At 37.7% G+C, this 25,133-nt stretch overlaps 1 protein-coding gene across 1 annotated transcript; it reads right to left on the bottom strand.

Annotated features, from left to right (window-relative positions):
* Positions 1–243: 243 nt before the first annotated feature.
* On the bottom strand, positions 244–24,776 carry myo1f (myosin IF). Its single transcript, XM_053322605.1, has 28 exons — positions 24,574–24,776; positions 20,066–20,194; positions 16,817–16,906; positions 16,628–16,722; positions 16,415–16,502; positions 16,197–16,286; positions 13,542–13,673; positions 13,187–13,321; positions 12,443–12,575; positions 11,827–12,023; positions 11,622–11,702; positions 11,394–11,480; positions 11,104–11,190; positions 10,183–10,350; positions 9,813–9,898; positions 9,642–9,723; positions 9,460–9,566; positions 9,276–9,374; positions 8,958–9,102; positions 8,069–8,183; positions 7,807–7,976; positions 7,475–7,620; positions 4,973–5,119; positions 4,703–4,851; positions 4,004–4,087; positions 3,564–3,774; positions 2,283–2,443; positions 244–1,077 (listed from the first exon to the last, which is right to left on the bottom strand). Exons 1-28 carry the CDS (start codon positions 24,574–24,576, stop codon positions 1,001–1,003), a joined length of 3,294 nt encoding a protein of 1,097 aa, XP_053178580.1. The 5' UTR covers positions 24,577–24,776; the 3' UTR covers positions 244–1,000.
* Positions 24,777–25,133: the final 357 nt, after the last annotated feature.

Below are 25,133 nucleotides of genomic sequence, written 5' to 3'. Positions count from 1 at the left end.
TTTCTTAAGCTTTATTGATTTGGTGTCATAAATTAAACCCCTACATGTATTATTACTTGTAATCATCATTGTTTTTTCATTCAAACTCAAGAAAAAAGACAAAAAACAAATCAATTTAGAATCTTGTAATTCTTTATTGTACACATACAAAAAATAGTTTCAGTCTGAAATCAATTAATTACAAGAAACAAAAAAAAAATCAAAAAATTAAAAAAACAAACAAACAAACAAAAAACCTTAAGGAAGATATAAACTGGTAAAACATACAAGTTAAATTGGTCTTCATCTTTGTGATTATTCCTTCAAATAATCTATGTAACAATCAGTAACATATATGTAACAACTTGCTGCACGCCAACTTTGAGGTAAAAAATATGAAAATATATTTTTATTTGATTTTAATGAGGTGAAATATGCAAAAATACCATTGACAATATTAGTAACAAGCCATGAATATAAAACTATCTGTCAATAACTGATTAAACTGAAGCAAGTGCAAACGTACCAGTTGTGGCTATTCATTCAGTATATTATCAGATATCTACAACTTGATTTTTTGCTGTTGCCTTAATCAGGATTGTTGCTCTGGAGAAAAAAGCATCAGGCGACTGTAAACACTGTAGACACCAGAAAGCAAGGCAGTATTTTTATCAGGGCTGTAACTGTAGCTGGAGGTCATTCAGTCAAACTATGGCTCAAAGAGAACGTCTTTCAGTCGGGATACTGACTGAGCTGAAACCTGAGCAGTGGATCTGTGTTTTAACTATAATGACCAATACAGCTATGTCTCCCTCCTGTGCTCTGCTTGTACACCACGCTGCCAAACAAGTTATATGTGGCTCAAATGTCAGCAGAGTCCACTTTGAACAGCCCTGCTTTCCACTACGGATGAAGAGCTCGAACAATTCACAGACAGTTTGTTGAGCGAATGTGCTGCTTAAAACAAATACATCTCATAATAGACAGTATGATCAATCAAGTCCTGATCAAATCTTCCTGATCAAATCTTCTCCACATAGTTACCAGGGAAGAGACCTTCCCTTCCGTTAATCCTGCCCGTCCACCAGCCGGATGCATCTACAGAGGGAAGCAGCAGAGAGAAATATTATTAACCCGGAGCAGCACTTTACAGCACAGAAGCTGCCGTATATCTGCCAGAGTCAATCCTGGGCCTCGTTTCCCAAAAGCATCTTAAAGGACAAGTTCCTATTTTTTCAGGTGTGTCTTAAAACAATAGCCAGGTGTTCATATGAACAGCTGTAATCATTCCTCCTGTTCAAACTGACTATTAAAAGATCCCCTTTAAATGTGCTTTCAATGTAAGTGCTGGGGGACAAGTTTATATGAGGCATGTCAAATGGATATCTGCCACATTTACAATTTTTTTAGCATCAAATTCCCTCTTGTGTTTCCTCGGACAGCCTTCTCCTGTTAAACTGCAGTATGTGGAAGTATAGTAACAAAAGGAAGGACTTGAGCACTAAAAAGACTAACGTTGAAAGATGTCTACTTGATTTGAATAATTTGGATTTTTGAATTTTCATATTAGCTTCAGATAAACCTTTAAATACATTAATTTAGCACAGATAGAGGCTTGTGGAGTTCATCGCTTACATTATAAGTGCATTATGGAGGAATATTCAGCAAACTTCAGGCTAAGATTATTGTAAAAATCAATTTTATAAACTTCTTAAGCTTAAGAGGTGTTTCCCAAAAGCATTGTAACTAAAGTTCCTATTAGAAATGATCATAGTTTGTTCTCATCGTCCTCCTCTCCATATTCTTACATCACTTCTTCATCTCTCCTGGCTGAGATGCCCCTGTGGTTCATCCCCTCTTTCCATATCTTCTGTTTTCTTTCTATTTATGGTGTGTGTGTTTACATACAGCAGGTCTAATACAACTGATGACAGAATGATACATAGTTTTAATATGATATTCAGAGTAATGTCTGCATCGAGCAGCAGCTAAAGATTACTTTTTAAAAACTGGCTTATAAAGACAGTCGATTGTTTACTGCACACTGAGCTTTGGTGTCATATTGAAAGCTATGTACTTTTAATATATGTATTTATCATCACTTTTAGCACAATGGACAGCCCTTGCATGTGCTGTACTGCTTTGGGAAATTCATGTAGAAATTTAAGAGCATTTGTAGAAATTCTCTTTGGAATCAGTCTTAACCTCTAAGACTGATCGTTAGGAGGAAACATGGCTCTGATCGTTTATTTTGATCAATATTCACACTCAATCCTGCTTCCTTATCGCCCGCACTCACACACCTTCTTTGACGAGTTCTATCACTTCACCGACATCGAAACTGATCTCGTCCGTGTCCTGGCCCATGTACTGGTATATAGCCCGGCAGCGGGGGCCCTGGGCACGACCCTGAGATTTAGGAGCAGGAGGAGGACGATGACTGATGCTCCTTTTCCTCTGCTTCCTGTGACAACGAGAGACAAAAAGACAAAGAGATGAAGGAGCTGGAGAAGACAGAAGTGGCCAGATGCTACAGAGACACAAGGAGCTGGGAGATGTGTTTTTTTAGATTCTCTAAGACAACTTTACTGATATTGACTAAACCACTTACTGATGTTTTATTGCTCATTTATAAGCCATTAAAAGGATGTTTATCTTTTATATTTGATAATAATGGAGTTATACATGTTAGCAATCGATTAATAAATGGGTTGATGACTTTTTAATATGCTGTCAACTCCTAAGAGATTAATAATGTGGTTTTTAATCAATCTAATGTGCATTTGTGGCTGTTAATTTTTAAATGGGTTTTTCTTCTAGCAGGTTTTTTATTTGTTATGTTTATGTTGTTTATTTTTTGTTGTTTATGATCATTTGTTTATTCATTTTATGCGCTATTTTGTTTTTGGGTTTTTTTACTTATTACATGTTCAAAATAAACATAAAAATATTTTTTTTGCATTGGGGCAACTCATTAATGTCTTCTTATTATCAATAAAGCTTTAGTAACTGATAATCAACTGAAATAAAGACATCAGTTGAATCTTATAAACCTTTTATAAAGGTGACTTAATAGAAAGTGGTACTAAAAACCTTTTTTTGTCTTCATGGTATTTTTTATAAAATTAAACAGGTTTATTTAATGAATTAATCTATTATGTTCATTTGTTGAGCGTTTTTTTGTTTGTGTAAATTTTTTTAATAAAGTTTATCTCGCCTGTCAATTTTACAAGGCGGCACTGTGCCATTATTTCTTTTAACACACTGGAGGACTTGGAGAGACTGTCCCTACTGTGACGGTGAGCCTCTTTCCTGCAGGTTTGAGGTATTAGAAGTGATACTAAAAACCTTTTAAAGCCTTATTGTCCTCATGTTTTGTGTTTTTATTGTAGAACAGGTTTATTCTCCTCACGTTGGCTTTTATGTTTTATGTTTTTGCTCAGTGACAGTTAAGCCTCACCTTGCTGTGCCGCAACAACTAATTCCTGCATTCACAGATTTTTAGTGACTAAGCAGATCCACCCACACATGCTGTGACAATCCTTTCTTTTCTTCTTTATATTTCATGAGGTGACTTATCTTACCCTGACATTCCCTGGTCAGGCACATTGAGGAAATCCTGGTTCCCCTGGTTATACTGGTTGTGGGCTGGTGCTCTAGATCCCCTCTGGGAACCCAGTTTAGGCAGGGCTGCGCTCGGTGGCCGACCCTGTTTGTTCGGGGTGGAATATGTCATTTCTGATTGTTGCTGATTGTGATGGCCTCTGGGAAACTGGGCCGCTCCATTCTGGTGCGCTGAGGAGAGAAGAGATGGAATAACAGTGAGATTAAAACAACCTAAATAACTTTCAGATTTAAGTTTACTGCTGCTGAATGAAAACCTTAAAGCTCAAAGTACTTCTCATAGCTTACAGCGTGGTTTTGAAGTGATAAAGTGATATTTTGAATGATTTGATCAAATATATTCAAGTAAGATATAACGATAAATAGAAGTAAAAGTATTAAAGTTGAGTTGTGACTTTACCTCTGCTGGCAACGTGATTTCTCCCACCACCACCACCACCACCACGACCACCACCACCATGTGCCACACTCTTCCTTGTTGGCTCTGATGAGATAAATGTTCAGTTAAAACATTTGGATACATAGAAATCAATGTAATGTAAAACTTTTCATCCACATCCTCACTGTCCACATTATGATGATTTAAGAGAGTTGATGTTCCAAAAAATGGCTCGACTGAATACTGAAATATTTTAGTGTTCTGATGAGCAAAAAATGCCATGTCTATTAAATTTTGATGTATTTAAGCTTGCAAGTTTTATGGCAAAAGCCTGGAAAAGAAGGCAAAATGGACTGTTCCATTAATACTGTCTGATATTTATTTTATTTATTTATCTATTCATTCATTCATTTATTTTGTTGTTTTATTTTATTTTTCCACTTTTCGTACCTCTATTGATAGCTTCCGTTTATTATTTAATTTTTTTAAATCTTGTTGGTCTTTGTCAATATTTGAAAAAGCGTACACTGTACTTTAACCCTGGCATGTATGAATTTGTGGTGTCTTGTAAGCTCATGTGGGCTGAGCATATTGGTATGCATGACACGATAATAAAAATGTAATGTCTTCTTTCATCTTTCTTCACATGTGTGACATTTTCCATAAAGTTTGTCTTGCCTGTCCCTATTTCAAGGCTGCACTGCTTCATTATTAACTTACTGGAGGATTTGGGTAGACCGTTCCCTACTGTGATGGTGAGGGTCTTTCCTCCCGGTTTAAGCTGGGCCAGATCCCCCTGCCCGTTCTGGAATACCAAGATCCTGGAGGTTCCTCCACCCCAGCCCTCCTTCTTCACTCTGAACTCTAGTCTGTGTGGGGAGAAAGTGTGTTAGTGGTTTGTGTTTGAAATTGTCTGTGCAAATAAAAGCTGTGTGTGTGTGTGTGTGTGTGTGTGTGTGTGTGTGTGTGTGTGTGTATGTGACCCTTTACCTGTCAGCGAAGGATATTGTCAGTTTTCTCTTGGTCACTTCTTCGTAGCGTTTCGACAGCAGACTGAGGAACTCTGTCTTGAAGTTGGACTCCAGCAGACTGTCGTACTGAGCCTCGTGCAGGATGAACAAATCGTCCTGTCTCGTACTGAAGACAGAAACACACCATTGAAGGTACACAAGGCAGCAAACTTGACACCACTGATGAAACATTAAAACACTTTCACTGTCTTAACATGTTTTTAACTCTTGTCTCATGGCAGTAAAGCTGAAACTAGTGGTAGTACTTTTCTTACTTAAGTACTTTAGTTTTGAGGTACTTTGAGTATTTCCATTTCATGCTACTTTATACTTCCGCTCCACTTCGTCTAAGAGGGAAAATATTGTACTTTATTTCACAGCTATAGTTACTAGTTACTTTTCAGATCAGTATTTTACATATAAACAGTATATCTGTTAGTAATTAAGATCTGATTGAGATCTGATTACACATTCACATTATAGGGATGCCGGAGGATATGTGTGTGTGTGTGTGTGTGTGTGTGTGTGTGTATGTGTGTGTGTGTGTATGTGTATGTGTTGCGGTTTCTCTTTCATTCACCTTCCACCACACACTACAACTAAACAGGCAGCACATCAGCTGATCGTAATTACTATAACACACAAATGAACACGTCCTTCATCACACTTTCACTTTTAATACTTGAAGTAAAATTTGCAACTAATACTGTTATACGTTAACTTAAGTACATTTTTAATGCAATAAATTACTTGTGACGAAGTAAGACGAATTATACTATATTATTGCAATCAATACTTCTTCCACCACTGGCTGAAAATGCACTTGAAGTTAAAATGGCAGCACTGAAAAGAGTGTTGATGTTTCAGTTTAAGTGAAAATTAGCAGCAGAAGACGTATTAAGATACTGTAATGTGAAGGCCTGCATTTAAAATAACGCTTTATCTATGTATCAATCAATCAAACTTTATTTATATAGCACATTTCATACAGACTAGTGTAGTTCAAAGTGCTTTACAGTTGCATGTAGTGCTAATACAAGTAAAACTAAAGTCCAGTACTCAAATAAATGTACAGTACTGTGTTAACCTTCGATACTTCTGAAAGATGTTAATCCTGAAATGAGACTGTGTAGGTTTCAGTGTAAAAAAATTGTAGAAGTGTGTTAAGTATTTAAAGCAGCTGAGGTAACACTTGAAATCTTAGTGCTAAAAAAAAAAAGTTTGAAATACCAGTTAAAGGATGTATATTTAAAGAAGCTGGATATCAGCTGACATGTAACAGCATTACTAGCAGTAGTACGTGCTACACAGCTTGTATCAACACGTCAAGCTTGATTTGTTTACACTTCAGATCGGTGTTCTCAGCCATGCAATAAAGTGTTAAAAAACAAGTGTGCAAAGTGTTTATGGTAGCAATCACATATGTATTAATTTTGAAATGTATGTAATCAAGCATGCCCAATCTTGCTTTTATCATCTGTGGAATATTGCAACAATCAGAATAAATAAAGAAATAAAGAAATCAGAAAACAATTCGTAACTCTGTATCGTACAGAATGCAGCGGTTAGACTAACAAATACCAAGAAAATAGTTAATATTACTCTCCTCTATATGTTTCAACACGTGGTTACCAGTTTATCACAGAATCAATATTTCAGTCATGACTTTAAGCCTCTGAGTTAATTTCCCCTTACCAACCTGCACATCCTGTCTTCACACAGACTTGTTCGCATTCCTGTGTCAAGATGAAAGACTAAAGGCGACAGAGCTTTTGCTGTTAAGCAACAACCTGCCCGACAAACTTGCAAAATCAGTATTATGTCAAATCTCCTTTGAAGTTTGTATGAAAAGGCTTCTGAATAATCTCTTTTTAAATACCTTTTTCTGTTAAAGAAATATTGCTGCTGAAAATGTATTTTTACCATTTGACTCATTCAGTTTGGGTAAATTCATCCACGTGTGTATTTATGTTTCTTTTTAATTTTGTCCCTGTAAATATATATTGTGTTAGTAGCAGTATCGGTCAGTAAGTATGTGCTCCTCCCTATTCATTTAGGTGTGAAGTACTTATAAGAACTGTTATGATTGTAGACGGCACTTCTATCTCATGTTAAATGTTAAGATAGCTCTGAATAAAAGTGTGAAAAACATATCTTTAGATAGCTCTGAACAAAAGTGTGAGAAACACATCTCCGATTTTAACCAAGCATGACATTGTTTACTTGAGAAATTTAGTTTAAATCATGCTTGTGAAACTGGTTCCAGGAATGTCAAGTTGTTAACTGGTAAAACAAGTTCATATTCTGTGACCTCTCAGTTCAGTACAACATGTTCACTGGGTTATAATTACTGTGAGCAGTCGCTTCTCATAATGTGGTTATTGACTGACAAAGCTGCATGCTAGTTCTTGTAATTTCACCACAGTACCAGCCACAAATGTTACTCTTAGCAACTGCGGTAGTCTAACTTTAGTTTTCCTACCTAAGAGAGACGCCACCGATGTTTCCAAACTCCAGTTTTCGTTTCAGCACCTCCTTTATCTGTCCTTTCTCAGGTCCCTTCTTCACCTTCTCCCGACCAATCAGATAGATGCCTTTGGGAGTCAGGATCAAATCTCTCTTGATGGTCTATGTGGTGACAAACAAACAAACAAAAAAGACGTGAGAAATGTCAGAAAGGAGAACAAAGCTTTTGGGGAAGAGGTTTTGTGCAAAGAGCATCTAACTTGTCATGTGTGGTCAGATTCAATAGAACGAATAGATAGAGAAGTCTTTTTCTGTCATCCTTTGAAGGACGAAAGCACAAAGCTTCACCTTGAACCTGCGGTCAAACTTAGTGACGGAATCAGCAAAATCAACACGCTCCCTCTTGGCCAGAAACTGTCTGAGCTCAGGCCTCTGCTCCAGACCGAGGTAATCGCCGACAAAGTTCCTGTTGATGCTGTTCTTCCTCCGCTCTTTGGAGTTGTACAGGATGTCAGAAGCTGTGTTGCAAAGATGGAGAAACATTTAAGAATCACAATATGAAGCATGCACTCAGGTAGGAATAGTACACAGAGAGGTCTTTGTAACTCACCCTCCTCTCTCATCTGTTCATACTTCCTCCTGGCAATGTATCTTCTGTAGGCCTTCTGGATGGTCCTGGCAAAAGTGTCAAACTTCCTCTCCCTCATCTCCTCGAGCAGAAACAGCTGAGGAGAACACAGCATGTGGTAGGAGTTCACATATATGATTAACATCTCTTTACACAAAAATGACCTTTCTAAGTAAGTGACGTAACCTTACATTTATATTTAAAAGTAAAAGTCACGACATGTTATGCATATAGATCGTACTGACTATGCAAGGCTGTTAAATGTCACTTGCCTTGTCTTAATTAGCAGTTTTATCATGGGGGTTATGTTTAGCAAGATACAAGGGAAATATCTGATGTATATGTTACAGATCCTCCATGATGTTCTGAAGTTTCAAGTCAAATACATCAAAATTTTTGTCTTTTGACTTTTGTGATAGTAGATTCTCCACTTCATCTTGGGACAAAATGTCAAATGTCAAATTTCAGGTTTTAGCTTGCATTGCAGCAAACTGGACAACTCTTGCACAAGTTCCTTTTTCCCACATAACACCAGTGCTTCAGATAATGCACTCCGCTTTCAATACAATGAAAAACTATGGTCTAAGAATATTCTAATTAATTAATTAGTATTTTACCAGTTTTCTGTCTGTTAAGTGCGATGTTTCATTGTGCAATGTTAGGAGCCGAGCTTGTAATTTTATTATACATTTGTTTTTTTTGTTTTTTTCTCACATCACTATCTTTTTGAGCTACTGTAGCAATGAATTTTCCCCACTGTGGGACCAATAAAATGTTATCTTATCTTATTTTAGGTCATCCAAACAGCTTTAAACTGTCATATTACAATAGTTCAAGATAAATACAGTCAAAGTGAAACACAGCTCTTTACCGATTCAGGGTTTTTGACGAAGACTTTAGTGCGTCCCATCTGGTACTGGTCGGTATCCATGTTGACAGACCGGAGTAGGTGAAGGACCCCCTGCTGCTCTGGACCCCTCCAATGTGGCCACGTCTCAGCTGTCAGAATGGCGTACCTGGATATCACAAGTTTGAGCAGACATTATTTTATCAGCACACAAACACAGAATAAAAGAAGAAATGCAGACATATACAGTACTGTGAAAAAGTTTTAGGTACTTTAAATTTTGAGATTCTTCTTTATAATGCAATAAACAGCCTAAATCCGCAATCTGCATTAATAACTCACCGTTGCAGAAATTTACTGAACAGTCTGCGATACGCAAATCCAGCTCTTCGTACGCGTATATTTTCCCGTAGTCCCAGGTATTCGACCTGATGCTTAGCCCTGAAAACAGATGTGAGACCGTTCTTCATAAGGACCTCTTGACCATGTGTTTGATGTAAATATGTGTCGAGGTGCTGATGCTGACCTGCTCTCCTCCCAGTCTTTAGGTCTTTTTGTCTCATTAGGTTTGATACAGCGAATATAGTGAGGAGTACACTTCATCAGCGTGTTCACCAGCTCATTAGCTTGTCTCTGTTGGAGAAATGAGTGTGAAATTTAAGGCATTGTTAGAAGTTAAAAACAGAAGGAAAAAGAAACTATCCTCACCTTGATCTTGGAGCTGGCTGTGGTCGGCCTGCCTTTCTTATCCATGCTGAGGTTATCAGGGAACAAGCTACGAATGAAGCCACTGTAGAGGCAAATTCAAGAGAAACTATTTTTCACAGCTGATCTGTAGTAAACATAAGTAAAAATGCGTGATAAATAGAGGAGACTCACTATTCACTGCTTTGCATGAGCTCAATGAGGTCAGGGAAAAGCACATCTCGGTTTCTTTCACAGAAGCCGTTGATATCATACGACACCTGAGATGACACAAGAGATTATAACTGCTGTTCAAAGTTTACATAACCAGCAGAAAGAAAAAAACATTGTGAAGTTATTTGCTTGCCAACAAGCATCCCTACTTCCTCTTTGTGTGGCTAAATCACGCACACAGCAATCACGCCAATCATGCCACACTTTTGTCAACAAGAATCATCAAACAAACATAACTAATAAGCACATTGGTGACAGAGACAGAGGATAGTATTTCTGCTACAGGAGAGTCATTCTGACAAATTATTTCAAGTCCAGGGTAGCTTCCTACCTTGCCAGCATAATGATGTATGACGAACCCAGAGTTCCAGCTGTTGAAATGTTCGTGCGTCCCCACAGCAGCCTGCAGTTTCTGCAGCAGAGTGCCATCTGCACCCTCTCCTTTGGCATGCATAGTGGCACACACATCATCCAGGACACTCATTACACCAGGAGGGTTCTGCAGACAGAGAGAGCATGGCTTTAATTTTACTGCAATACAGTAAAGCTACAACAATAAGTCGATTAATTGCTAATTGCTAACTATTAAATTAATTGCCAACTATTTTGATAATCAACAGATCATTTGGAGTCACTTTTTAAGACAATGATCCTGATTCCAGCTTCTCAACTGAATATTTTAAAGTTGTGGACTGATGGTTGAGACAACAGAAGACGTTTGAGAATGTCACCTTGGGCTTTGGGAGACACATTTTTCACCATTTTCTGCGATTTTGTAGACCAAACGAATTGATTAATTGAAAAAATAATTGACAAATCAATGAAGATAATCGTTATTTGTAGCCGTATGAGACAGAATATTGCCAAATAAGCTGATACTACACATTTTTGTGTCTGGAAGAACAGTTTTCAGTCAATTTCAAAGCAAACATTCAAAGGATATCCTGCTTGTCTTATTCTTATGTGATAGTACACTGAATGTATTTGGGTGCTGGTTAGACAAAACAAGCATACATTTGTGATTGTGATTTTGTAGACCAAACAATTAATCAGGAGAATAATCTGCAGATCAATTGGTAATGAAAATAATTACTAATTGCAGCCCTAAGGTGGAAAAAAACTGAAAGACACTGACAAAGAGCCATTAAGCATGAAATGAAAAAAAAGAGGGTCAAGTCAGTTTGAATAAATTCATAAAAAGTACATATTCATTTTTGGTGTATTGATTAAGGTGATGTCATTTTGAGCTTACCAATTTATTTTCAATAAGGTCACACACAATCTTGTTATTGAAGTACTCAATGGGTGTCCACTTGATGCCTTCCTGAACATACTCTTCCTGAGATAAAATTAAAAGACATAAAAGAAAAAATCTCAGAGGAAACCTGATGGAAATAAGTGTTACGACAGTGGGTTTTAAATATTTGCAGAATGGAAGAGATGCTCGCTCTCCCATTTACTTTAATAGTGCTGACAGAGACAAGGAGAGCAAATAAAAAAATAAATATGAATTAAGAAAAGCAATAAATGCTGTGTAGCTACCTGCTCAGCCTTCAGAGTCAGTTCAATAAAGATCTGTTGCAGTTTCTCGTTGACAAAGTTGATACAGAACTGCTCAAAGCCATTTCTCTGCCGAGGAGAAAATAATCCAGTCAATGACTATCACCACACAGTAAAACAAACCCTGCTGTAGCATATGTAACACTAACATCTGTTATTTTACTGGCTGCCTATAAATATGATGTAACTGCTAGTTGTAAGAGGGCTTACCTGGAATATCTCAAACCCATAAATGTCAAGTACACCAATGCTGAACTCTTCATATGGTTTCTGGATGGCTTTATTTATAGACTGCAGAAGACAGACAGAGAGAGAGCAGAAAGAAAATGTAAAGTATGAATGATTTCGATTAGTGTAGGAAAGTTTAATTTAATTGAATCTGCATTGTTTCTACTGTATCACAAAGTTTGACTACCTCCACCAGGTAGTCAAAGAGTCTTGCATAGAGGGCTTTGGCCAGCGCGTCTCGTGTGTAGGTGGCCTGCTCCTGGTTCAATGTCACGTTAATGGACTCACACTTCCCTGCCCACTTTGACTCCATCTTCCGGCTTGTCAGCTTTTCCTGCAGACGGTTTGGGTCAATGCCCAGCAGATAAGCAGGGAAGGCAAGCACTGGAGCAAACAAAGGCCAAATTAGGTTTGAAATTAACAACCATCATATTAACAGGCTAACAGTGAAGATTTAGACATGTTTGGCTACCAGACTGAAATTGAGAAGACTCCCTGAAAATGTAAATGAGGATGCGACTAAAGTTTTTTTGAAATCGTAGACAGTGACTGTGTGTGTGTGTGTGTGTGGGGGGGTTACCAAATGTAAAACACCACTTATCTGTTGAGAAAAGAATCACTACAGATTTTATCAATTCAAGTCTCTGCTATGGGACCACTTTGTCATGGTAAGCTCTAAATTGCTCATATCCCTGAGGGGTGCACAAAAAAAGAACTCCAAGAGGGAATATGTGTGCACAACACATGCATGAGTGAACCCCTGTGAAGGTGTGTCAGGCTGCATGTGTGTTTGTCTCACTCACAGTCTGTGCTCTCCACCTGCCCATAGTTGCCTGCCTCTATGAAACTGATATTTCCGAGGTGGAGGATGCCTCCGATGATCTGCAGCACCTGATTCTGGATATCGCCGGGGATCCCAATCACTTGCATGGCTTCCTGGGGACCACAAGACAACAGCGGGCATTGAGGGCAACAGTCAGAGGCATTACTAATGAACATTGGCGGGATTCATTGGAAGTATTTGTTCAACAAATACTTCATTTTGAAGATCGTGGTTGGCTGATATTAAGTGACGATAGACGAAAAGGTGACTTGCTGAGTCATTTATTTTCTATATCATCAGAACCCCTGGTAGAGAATAAAGCATCTACAGTATACGCTATTTTAATGTAGTAAAGTTTATTTCTCAACAGTGTATACAAAAAGTTCTGATACACAAATCTGTTCTCAGATTTTTTTTCCTTTGATTTTTGGTGAAATATTAGAAATGTGATAATTTTATGATTTTTTTGTCTTCTGTGAAAGTAACTGAATGTATTTGGGTTTTGGACCGTTGGTTGGACAAAATAAAACATGTGAAGACACTGACTTGGACTGTGGGAAATTATAATGGGAACTGCAAAACAAAGTAGACTAGATCTTGATTTCAAAAACTCAAATAAAAAAAAACAACTTAATATTTGCTTCTTAATTCATAAGAAGCAAATATTTGAGAAAAGGCAAAAATAAGTAACATAATCACAACAATTTATCCCCAGATTTTGTACCATAGTCTCCTGAAAGTCTTTGCTGTCATTGGTTCCATCCACTTTGTAGGTCCCGGACTGGTTGAGGTAGTAATAGTAATCTGGGGTCATGACTCCCAGGGCCTCCTTTTGCTGAGCGCTGGCACCCTCTATCAGCTGGAAGACAACAGTGCAAGTAAAGGAGAAATTGAAGATGAACCTCAAGAATGTGTTTCTCAATGTAAGCACACACAAAAAAAAAAGGAAGAATAATTTAATTTCATATGTTGTAAAACCTATAAAGAGATTGTTTTTCACATTTCTGTGACATTTAGCATGATCTTTCAGTTCATGTGTCCGATCTGTGGCTGCAACATGTTGCTCGTCAGCCTCTGACCTGATAGTAAATGTGGAAGTTCCTCTCGTTCTCATTCTGGCTCACCACCCTCGACTTCTCCAGCAGGAAGTTTGAGATTTTTCCGCCGTCTGGCTCTCCTCCTCTACTGAACTGAATCTCAAAGTATTTCCCCTGGTAGATGCAAAAATCAAAGTCAACCCTCAGATGTGACAAACAGGCTGTTTGCTTGATTAATCTCCCAAATCTGGTTAACATGGCAAGTGTCAAGGACAAGGAAAGCAGAGGAAATCCCCCATTATGCACATAAAATTGATGCTTTACTGCAGCATCACTGAGGAATACAAGTACAATTGAATAATGTAACATTCATCCTGTAATGTTGAAACAGTAGAGAGAAGAGAAGAAGGACCAGTGACTTCCGTGACTACTGCATCTGTCTGACCTAGAAAAAAAAAATTCAGTGTGCATCTTGCTACATCAACCCACAAATAGGGTCCCAGCCAGACACTGGTTTTACAGGAAACTTTAAATTTGTTGTCATGCTCTCGCTAAAGGCAAAAGCTGCACATGCAGTGTTAATGTGGTGCATAGGTGTGAAATTACAGCATCACAACCCTGATGAGAAATGACAAAGGTGAACACAAAACTAACACTGTTAACTGAAACACAGCGTTTATGGTTTAACCCGACAATTATTATTTATTCTATACCTATATGCCAGTATTGTAATATATCCTGTATAATTTACCCTTTTCTATAGTCGTATGCAATTATAGTAGACAGAGAGAAAATTATTCAGCAACTGTTTTAATAATCAATTAACGGTTATTTTACATGCAAAAGTGCAAACTGTTCCTCATTTTAGTTAGTGAGCTGTTCTGGAGCTTTTAATCGTATCACACAGCCTTCCTCTGCAAATGGAGTTTAACCAGCTGCAGTTTCCAATGTTAAGAAATAGAGATTTGAATATCAAATTTTAAGCCAACATGGACCTAAAAATGCCAAAGAATGTGTTAACTTATCTCTAATAGGTTTTATTTTAGCTGCCATAATCTTACTTTGCATGCAGAAAAGTCAAGTTAGGCATGAAATACTGAAGGAGTTATGTTAAGAACAGAAAATATAGCATTTTAATTGATGATTGCAAACCTTCATAACTGTAAGGAGAACAGTTTATTGTTATAATTTTGTTATCTTGTTCTGTAATTTGTCTTTCTTGTTCTATTTTTTTTTTAAATAAATTTGTTTATTGTAAACAGGTCAGCAAAGTAAAGGCATACAAAACAAAAAGGTTGAAAATTATCAGTGAGCCACCCTTAAAAGAGAAATTAAAATAACTTGGACTTCACCTAGAATCCTGTTTACATTCTTTTTCTTTTTAAGTTTTCAACAACCCACCCCCACCCTCACCACTGGGTATGTCTGGACCACAAATAAAAAGGTGACTAAATAAGTAAATATAGAGAGAGAGTAAAAAAAAAAAACATTTATATAGAGTATATAGTGTGGCGAGAAAAAAAAAAGACGATCATTTTTCTATGGCTCATTCGCACTTCATGTCTTCTTTTTATAATGTCGCATGTGGATCATTAACATTGTTACAGCTTCTACCAGCTGAGAAGATCTCAGTCAGAAGTAGGAGATGAGAGGAGGAGAGGAGCAGCGGTAAATTGACCTCAAGTCTCTACACCAGTGGTCTCCAACCCTGCTCCTGGAGAGCTACTGCCCTGCATGTTTTAGGTATCTCCCCTCTGTAACACACCTGATTCTAATAATTCATTCGTTATCATGCAGCTGAAACTTGTCAATGGGCTTGATAACACGTTTATTATTAGAATCAGGTGTGTTAGAGTAGGGAGATACCTAAAACATGTATTTCCTCATTGAAGTTTTCTTAAAAATATACTTAAAATCTCGTCTCGTCTCGATCGCGTGAACCCAATATCGTGTCTTGTCTCGTGAGCTGAGTGTATTGTCACACCCCTAATAGAATGTTCTTGTTCTATTCTGTACTCACAACATTTATTTGCACATCTATCCGTCCTTCCTATGTTGCTCTTCCAGAGATTTCTTCCTGTTTCTTTTCCTGTGTTAAAGTTTTTTAAGGGATTTGTTTTTAAAGTCAAGGGTCTAAGGACAGAGGGTGTAGTATTTCTATAGACTTTAAAGCATTTATGATTTGTGACATTGGGCTGTACAGATAAAACTGACGTGACTTGAAGTGTTATACATGTGGGAAATGTGTGCAGTGACTCATCTGGTGGAGGGGGCTGGACTCATTTGCACTTGTGGTTTAACATCAATGGGTACACCTTGCAAGATGAACTATGGGTTTATTATGATATTATTAGTACGGTATGTCTACTATCTCATGTATGAGTTGGCTACATTTTCTGTGTAGCCGCAGAGCTGTGAAAAGCCTATCATTTACTAATATCAGAATGGTCTCTGTTTTTCTGTGTTTATTTATGGGTGAACTTTATCTGTGTTATCAGGTCATATGGGTTTAAAAAAAAAAGTAATACAAGTAGAAATTTAGAAATCTACATGACTCAGGATTACTACTACAAATCTACCTTCAAATCTCCTAATACATTTAAATCCTGGTGCATAAATAAATTCCATAGACACATTTCTGAAGGTAACAGAGCAGGCGAAACAAAAATAAGCCACTGAAGAGAAAGTCGTACTCACAAAACGACTAGAATTGTTGTTGCGGACGGTCTTGGCATTACCAAAAGCTTCAAGTAGAGGATTTGACTGCAGGATTATGTCTTTCACATGCTGCAACATACACACACACACACACACAGAGTGACACAGAGTGAGAGACACAAAATCACCACACCACACCACAGGAAGTTTAAATGTGTCTTGAGTCATTTAGCGGCAAGGTTGCGTGCTGACTATACCTGAACTTTTGATCCTCCTCCGGATACTTTGGAGATGTAGCCCATGATGTATTTGGCAGCCACAGTCTTTCCAGCACCACTCTCACCGCTACCACAACCATGACGTGAAAAAGTAGGAGACACCACAAAACAATATAATGTTAATTCTCCCCTAGAAGACCTCAACATGTTATAGACTGTGAAGAAAAATGTGGTACGGCTGCTGATGATCACCTGATGATGACACATTGATTCTCAGCATCAATCATCATGTTTCTGTACATGTTGTCAGACAAGGCGTAGATGTGGGGTGGATTCTCATACTGGGCCTACAGAGAGAAAGAGATCTGCTGTCAGTCCAGGTGAAGGGAATATACCACATTGAACACATTTACAGGTGATAAAGTATTGAAGTTTACTCACAGCTCCTTGGTAAAGTTCAATTTCCCTGTCAGTGAAATAGGGCATCTGTTTAAACGGGTTGACTGATATCAACACCGGGCCGATGTAAGTCTGTGCAGAGTGGTTAAGGAGTTTCACAGGAGCAATACACAAAAATGCTTTCAGTGTTTCTAAACATGACGCTACCGGCGTTTGTTCCTGCTTTAACAAACCTGTCATTACGAAACAAACTACCAAAAATACTTCTCCCTTTTTTACATAATGAAATTACACAAGAAATAAAAGAATCTATTCAACTAAATTCAAATTTTGGTGGGAACTGTGTGTAGAAAGTGCAGATTTGTTGAAGTTTACTATGGCGGTGGAAGTGGGTCAAAAAGTCAGAGCCTGAGATTAAAGAGGAACTGCCTCGGGAACAAAATGTCTTCCTCCTTCAAAATGTCCAGCATTTAATGCTCTGAAGACTTCTTCTAGAGAGAAGCCATTTAAACGAGGAGCGGAGCATGTGTGGAAGGCTTTTTGTACAGTTGGGATTTGGTGAAATGAACAAATACTTCTTAGAAAAAGTTTACCTGGAAAAGGTGGGTAAGTCATGGTTAATTTAGACATGAAGTAGTAAGCCATTACTGGGACCATATAGACAAAACTAAGGTCACTAATGCAATTATTGAGTATTTCTAGCTAAAATGTGAATGTTTAAAACCTATGAAGTGCATTTCGTCTTTAATAAATGACTGTTAAGTGGTTGGAGTGCATGCCATGTGCGCAGCTGACCCCGGTTCGAATCTGTGTGTCCGGTTCGAATATGTTACCCCCCCCCCCCCCCCCATGTTTCCTGTCTGTCTACTTATTAATAAAGGTGTCTATGCCAACAAAAAAAGGCTGTTACATTACAAGTTCACAAAGAAAAAGTTGTAATCTTAAATTCAGTTTTATCTCTTTTCCGAACATCATTTTAGAGTGTATTTATATTCTCTTTTATATACTCTTGTCTCTACATGTAAAATATTTTGATGACTTGCCTTGAATGTTTAAATAAATTGATCAATCAAATATTCTTTACTGATAAGCTAAAAGCCGCCTATCATATAAAACTGGTCTTGACTTGCTTGTGGGTCGTAATAGCTAGCAGAGCAGTATCTCAGAGAGAGAGAGAGATCTCAGCTGCCCAAAAAAGTTCTGTGTGGCTGAAGAGTAAATTATTGAAACTCTTCCTCCACCTTCACCTCCATCTCATGTGGGAGGAGGTGACCAACAGCCATCTACTGCACATACCCTGTTTCACTTTCTGACTGTGGCTTCACTGAAACTTAAGTTTGGACTATTTTTAGCCCAAGAACAACAAAACCATTGACCTTTTTTTGGTGTTTCTGGTCAAAATGATCTGTGTATGGACAGTACTGGTAGGGGGCAGTACCACTGGACTCATGACTATTGGTCACTATATTGGGGTTAAAGTCTGGTGACATTCTTTATTTTTGTCCATAAAAACTATGAGACAAAAAAACAACTATTAAGTGATCCAACTAAGAGGTATTACCTATGTATCTCATCTGTGCCATAGAGATCTACTGTTGTCCAAAAACTACTAGAAACATGTCAGTTAGCCACACTGTTATACTGGTTGACATATTTCTTCATTAACATAATTGTTCACTCATGTATGTAGTTTAACTGCAAACTCAATAGAGCACCATGCATTAATCCACTGCTGAGTTCTCAAAAAGGTGCTATTTACTTGTATTTGAGTACAATTTACAACCAAAATGAAGAATATCACCAGTCTTAATTTTTGACAACATCCATGAACTTCCTCATTAATCTAATAAAAGAACAAATGTATTCTATGTCACCAAAGGAGCAACAACACAAACCAAAGAGATCCTTCACCTTAATGTATCATCTGGCAACGCAGAAGCTGTTTTATGCACTAAAATGGCTCATACGTATTAATAGACATTATCAAGCTGATAAATTTAAGTCAACACATAAATCCCTTATATTCATGTAAGTGTAGTTTTAATTCAGGTGACGTCAGTTCTTCTTGCTCATGGATTTGATGGGTAATTTTTGCACTTTAAATGTTGGACTGAAGTTCTGCTGTGCTTGAAGAAGACAGAAGTGAGCTGTTGAGTCACACGCTGAATGCAGAAGTGGAAGAGTGAATTTCTTGTGTTCATGACCATATATGTTTGTTTGATTGTTAATTGGGTATTGACGTATTTGTGGTATGGCGATGGACAGCATGAAACTTTAAGCACGCTCAGATGGTCATAGCCTATGAATAGTCTGTGAAAGGAAATGTGTTTTATTTAGATGGATGACAGTAATGCCTTACATTTGACCATATTAGGATTTTTTTTTACTTGAAATCTCTGGTGCATTTGTAAGATGAACAAAAAAATTAAGTTAAACATCTGCTGACGGATAGACATGTTACTTAACTTCCTTTTCAAAAGTCATAATGACTTCCTACCTAAAGCGACTAAAACAAAAACATAGTTTATCTAGTTAATCTGGTCTAGTTTATTTTTGACCCTCATCATAACCCTTAAAGACCGTGTAAAGTGAAGTCAGACATTTTCTTCTAAACACATTAAATAGGTCATGAATGTATTTCTAAAAAAGGTGTAAAAAGCATTTCAACCATTTAGATTTCAATTGTGGAGCTAGGCTTCACAAACTGTGTTTCAAGATTTCTGTGTTCAGGATTTAGTGGGCGGGTCTGAAAATCACAGCCGCATTCTGTAACGCGACGGTGATTAGCATAAACCCACCTCTGCTGCTGTAGAGGTATAAATACATTCAGCACACATTACTACTACTACTACAGTCTACAGTTAGCCAGTTAGCTGAGTTAGTCGCTGAGCTAGTAGCCGAGTTAGCAGCAGAAAGCTCTCAGATGTAGCGTCCATGTTTCTGGTAGAGGTGGTGACTTTGATTGACAGGTGACACTTGGTTGGGGGCGGGGTTTCAGCGAACTCGGCAGGCATGCCCACAGCGTTTGGGAGCAGAGAAAGAGGATGATTTTTACACAACTTTGAAGCCTAATTTCATATATTTGGCAATTTTTTTTAATCATTCAAATTTCGCAGGGTAGTTAACAACACACTTTTCTGTGGTATGTCAAACTCAGAACACATACTTATTCTTACTTTACACAGATTTTAAGTACAGTGAAACAGTTAATAATGATCTATGACAAACAGTAAAATGACATAACTGACCAGAATAACAAAAGAAAAGTCTTAATCAGACACTGAAGGATACAAAGATGAAGTCGTCCAGGTATCTTTTCTTGAGGTTTTCCACAATGGCGTCCTCAGAGATCTTAGACAGCAGGACCATGTCGTCCACTCCGCTCTGCTTGACATTTTGACTCTGCCAGTGGTACTTAGCCTGAATCACACACCACATAGTTGGAGAAGGACAGTGAAAGATGAAAAAGAAGAAGAATTCATCATTTCTTGAAGTCTTAACTTATTTATGATTCAAAAAATGATGAAATGGAAATATTACCACATCTTAAATTATTAAATGTGGCACAACACTGATTTTGCAAAGTTTAGTTTAATAGTCACGAAGAGTAAAAACTGTATAGTTTGAAAGACTACATGCTTACGATATATTACCAGGCAGGAAAGGTCTAGTAAAAAGTACTAGTGGCATGTGGCAATATGGAAATTCAGTGTTTTTAGGACATGGCTCATACTTGACTTGATTACTCTGCTGGTTCAGTGATTCATTTATTTATTTATTTAATTAGAAGTGTTATTCTGCATGTTTGTGTTCATGTTCAAACTATTAGAACTGAGAAAGAATGAAAGAAAAACAAACAAAGCAAGAAACTTAAGGGATGTGCAATACGAGGATGACGCTTTACTGTAGATTCAAGTTTATGCTCTTTAACCTGAAATGTGACAGATGAACACATATAACAAGCAACTAAGAAATAAAGAAGCGACAGAACAAGCAAATGAAAAAAAGAAACAAATTAAACAAATTAAGGATATAAACTAAGAAAAAAAACTGACAAGCAAATAAGGAACAAAAACTTATTGGACATACAATACTAAATTTAGGCTCACACTAGCTGAAACTAAACAAAGAAACAGTAAGAAAGAAAGAAAGAAAGAAATGGAGCAGTGGAGGCATGCGGCAGTGTAGGCATGAGTGCAGATTTCTAAGCATGACATCTACCTGTTTTTAGTTTGTTACAGGAAGCTGGGGCTAGTTGCCAGGAAACAGGTCACCGGTGAGGTGAGCTCATGTTCAAATTTGGACATTTTAGAGAAGCACAACCAAGTTCTTTAATTTGCCTTACATGATCATAACATGGTGACGAAACAACGACTGCTTTGACTTGGTGATTTTTGAGTTGTGCAATGACTCCTGTGACTAAAAGTGACACAATCCATATATTTGTTCCTGTTCAAGAGGCCGTAAATGTAACAACTCTGAAGTAAACTCGTCTGCTTGGTTTTCCTAAAAGAAGCTGGTCTGTTTGATGTGTGAAGCTGAACAGGTCTTTGAATTGGCACAGTGGTAGGGTTGTGGTCTGGGCCCTCATTTACTGCTTCACAGGTGCTCAGCGACGGCACTAAAACTTTTCAACAAATTATAGGAAAACAAATATTTCTATAACATAAAGATCTTATTTTAGTGTGTAACATAGAACAAGAAACAATCAATTTAACCAGAGTGCTTTCTTATATTTTTCTGGACAAGATTAAATTGAGTCTGGTATGTTTACCAAAGATGCCAAACGTGTCAGGAAATGTGATATCATCATATAAAAAATAGTGTTGTAATAGATACTGCAACTAGATTCTGTTTTTCTGGTATAAAATAGGGTCGTGTTAACCATGTTAATGAGAGTAATGTTCTCATTAACGCCTTTCTCTTGTGGTATATGTGACTTAGAAATAAGTGTAAAAGTGTGACATGTTGTTGATGTTTTCAGAAATGGCGGAAGTCATAGGTTTATTCTTAGGTGGATGGTAAGTTAATACATTATAATTTTAATCAAATAGAGTTTCTCCATGGCCTCATCTTCTTCCACTGTCATTGTGAGTAATGGTTAAATTATATATAAGAAGAATGACAAGGGAGCGAGGGTCCTTTGGCATCCATGTTGCCGAACAGCGTTGTTCACACGACTACTTAAGCATATTGTGTACACGACTTCCAACGTCTTGAGTTTTATTTGAGGGCAGCGTTTGTGTTTTCAACAGCTGTCACTATTACAACCATGAACACATTATGCTGAAAGTTGCCAGTCAATACACTGAAACACCTTTCCTACACCTGAAGCTACAAGTCATGGACAGACTGTGTGTCGGTAACAAGGACTTTGAAGAACCAGTCTGGATGCTATCAGGCTCAGTGTGACCATCTACAATAGAACGTGATGTTATGACTTAATTCAAGATTTGAACCGTATTTAACAGAAGTAATGTGGAGGTAGGGGGCACAATCATGAAAACAAATAATTCAAAATATAGCTTTAAGAGCTGCAATACACTGTAGTTAAACTATGGTAGTTTTAATAAAGAGTTAGATTAAGCAGGTGTCACATATACACTAAAGTGCTGTATATGTGATAAGTGGTGAAAATTCAATGTGAATTTTATTTCTAAAGCTGCGTTCAAACCAAAAGCGTCTGACGCGAAAAGATTGCTTTAATAGCTTCTGTCACGCTGCGTGATCATAAATTTAAAATTTTGGATCATTGCTTCATTCGCGCTTGCGCCACGGATGTGATGTCGGGAGAAACTTGCCGCTGATTGGATATTGCGCCGCCTGATATGAAATTGTGTGTTATCACGCCATTTACATTGATTTTCTATGTACACTTGCTGCTCAATTTGCGCCAGGCGCTTTTGGTGTGAACACCCTTTAAGGGTTTAAATACTCTCAAGGGGAAATTCTGACGGAAGTCTAATAGGTACTAAATTAAACTCTTGAAACTGCAAGCAATGATAATATGAGACTGCAATGAAGACTGTCTCTGTTTTCAGCTGTCTGAAAAATAAGGGCAAATGTATGTCAAAACAACACATAATTTTAATTTCGACATTTGGTCAGACAGAAAGTAGAGCAGGATGAAACAGCCGTCTGTCAAGTCAGAACAAACCACTGCTGCTCATATTCAGATAGAGGAGCACTGTAAAAGCTTGACTAATTTTCTTTATTGTTCAAAGCCCTTATTTGTAATGTCCCAATCATTTCTCCAACTTGACATGTAAAGATTGTTATTATAATTAATTGTATACACTTTTTTACTGCAGTGACTCAATAATGAACTGTAGACTGAAATTTCTGGAAAAAGTAGCTTATACCAAGACCTTTTTGTCTGTGATGCTCCAAGAATAAGAAAATACTTTCAAAGAACTCAACAGCATTGGACAAAGTGTTCTTGATGTTGTGTTGAAATCCACAGATGTAAAACCCACTATTGCCAGTTTTCATTGAGAAACACCTTAAGTCTTTAGACACTGAGCTGTTGCTAGAGAGGGGACATTGGTATGGAGTTAAAAATGCAGATTTATCTTGAGAACCACAAACAAATGCCAGTCACCTCTGCTATGTGGTTTTAGCAGAAGTCTAAACATTGCTGAGATCTCAAAACCTCCAACCCGGAAGTTACTGAACAGTGAACAGAAAAAAGAGTGAGCTGGACCTTTAACACTTCTCACATCACTTTCAGCGTGTCAATTACAAATAAGTGGACTAAAATGACCCCCATCACACTTCTTACCTTTTGAAAGCATGATTATAAAGTCAAAACATTGCATATTTTTTATTTTTACACTGTCAAAGATACATTTCTCTGCACATTTTGGAGATCTTTAACCTTAAATCTACCTGTTTAGTGAGATTTAAGCAATTTGAAGCATAGTTTTTCCTGTAACAATGAGGCTGTGTTCCTGTGTGGTCTACTGTGCGAAGACTGTTCTAATTCTAAGAGAGGAAGTTGTGGTAGAAACTTAGGCCCTCCATAGTCCACTTCCCCCTCTCACACCTCATCGCTATTGTGAAACTTGTAAACTTTGTACATGCTAACTGGTTCTCCTCCTGCAACTGTCGGCTCCTGTAGATCTGTAGATTGCTAGGTTGCCCCTCTGAGTGCAGCAAATGCTCATAGATGCAAATCTTGCACACTGAACTTACTGTATAGTTCAGTCCATTCAATATCTGGTTAACATAGTGTATTTTTTCTCCTTAGTTTACGAAAATCAATTTTTATCATTTATTCTGTCAATTTCTATGTTTTCATAATTTCTAGAGTCCAGATCAACATTTTTCCACCCAATTTGAGCACAAATTGGATGCAAGTATTACAGTAATTTATGCTGTTTTGATCTAATCTAAATACAAAGGCTTGTCCTGGAAAAGAGGAAACTCTCTGCAGCTGACGCAAACAAGTTGAGTTTCTCTGAAAAGGTGGCATTTGAAGATGATTCACATCCTTTATCGTGTCAAAACAAACTGAGCATGAATCCTCTCTTATGGCTTGTCAAGTGGAAACACCTAAGATGAAATGGGCTTTTATCGCTCTGACAAATAGAAAGCTGCCTCAGAAGTCACACTTATGCCAGAAAGACAGCTAATTATGTGGAAGACTGTGTAAAATCACTTCAAATCTATGTGAATGAGAAAATGTCACAGTGAGAATGAGAGAATGTCACGGTAAGATCTATGCTTCACACACGATGCACACACGATAGAGCTTTCACAAGGTGTGAGATAGAATCAATGAAGGTGTGGTACAGTACCATCGTTCCAGTTGGCCTCTCCTCCCCGATCCGCCTGGTTTCCTCTGTCCAGAGGGTGTATGCAGTTCTGCCTGTGTGCGTGAGTGTTGTAAAAATCCACAGATTGAGCTCCTCAGACCTCAGCCATTACAGAGCCGGACAGTCGGAGCCAGCAGCAGCCACCGACCTACAAGACAATCCACTGCAACATTCAAAACCCTACTTCCTCAAACTCCCAGATGTAGTGTGTGAAAGAAGAACTGCTTTAAGATAACGCACACGCACACCCACATGCACACACACTGATGCACAAACTCACAACGCAAAGTTAAGCTCTTACTTCTCTATTTCTGTCATATACAAAGTCATTGGACTGAGGAAGAAATAATGACCTAACGGGTTGATGTCAGTGTTTATGTCAGCATAACCCAAAGGTTCAGGACACAATTAGTCAATTCAAATCATCTCGCAAACAGCAGACGAGTGTTGATGAAAGCCTTAAAGCTTACAGACTGATAATTATCTTCAATCTGTTGCTAAATGATGGTGTTACTCTTGTTTGCTGCCTGCTCCACCCAGGC

Source organism: Scomber japonicus, chromosome 7 (genome assembly GCF_027409825.1).
Source record: "Scomber japonicus isolate fScoJap1 chromosome 7, fScoJap1.pri, whole genome shotgun sequence".
NCBI classification, from domain to species: Eukaryota; Metazoa; Chordata; class Actinopteri; order Scombriformes; family Scombridae; genus Scomber; species Scomber japonicus.
The sequence above is the reverse complement of the archived record's forward strand: the minus strand, read 5'-3'. Positions and strand labels throughout refer to the sequence as shown.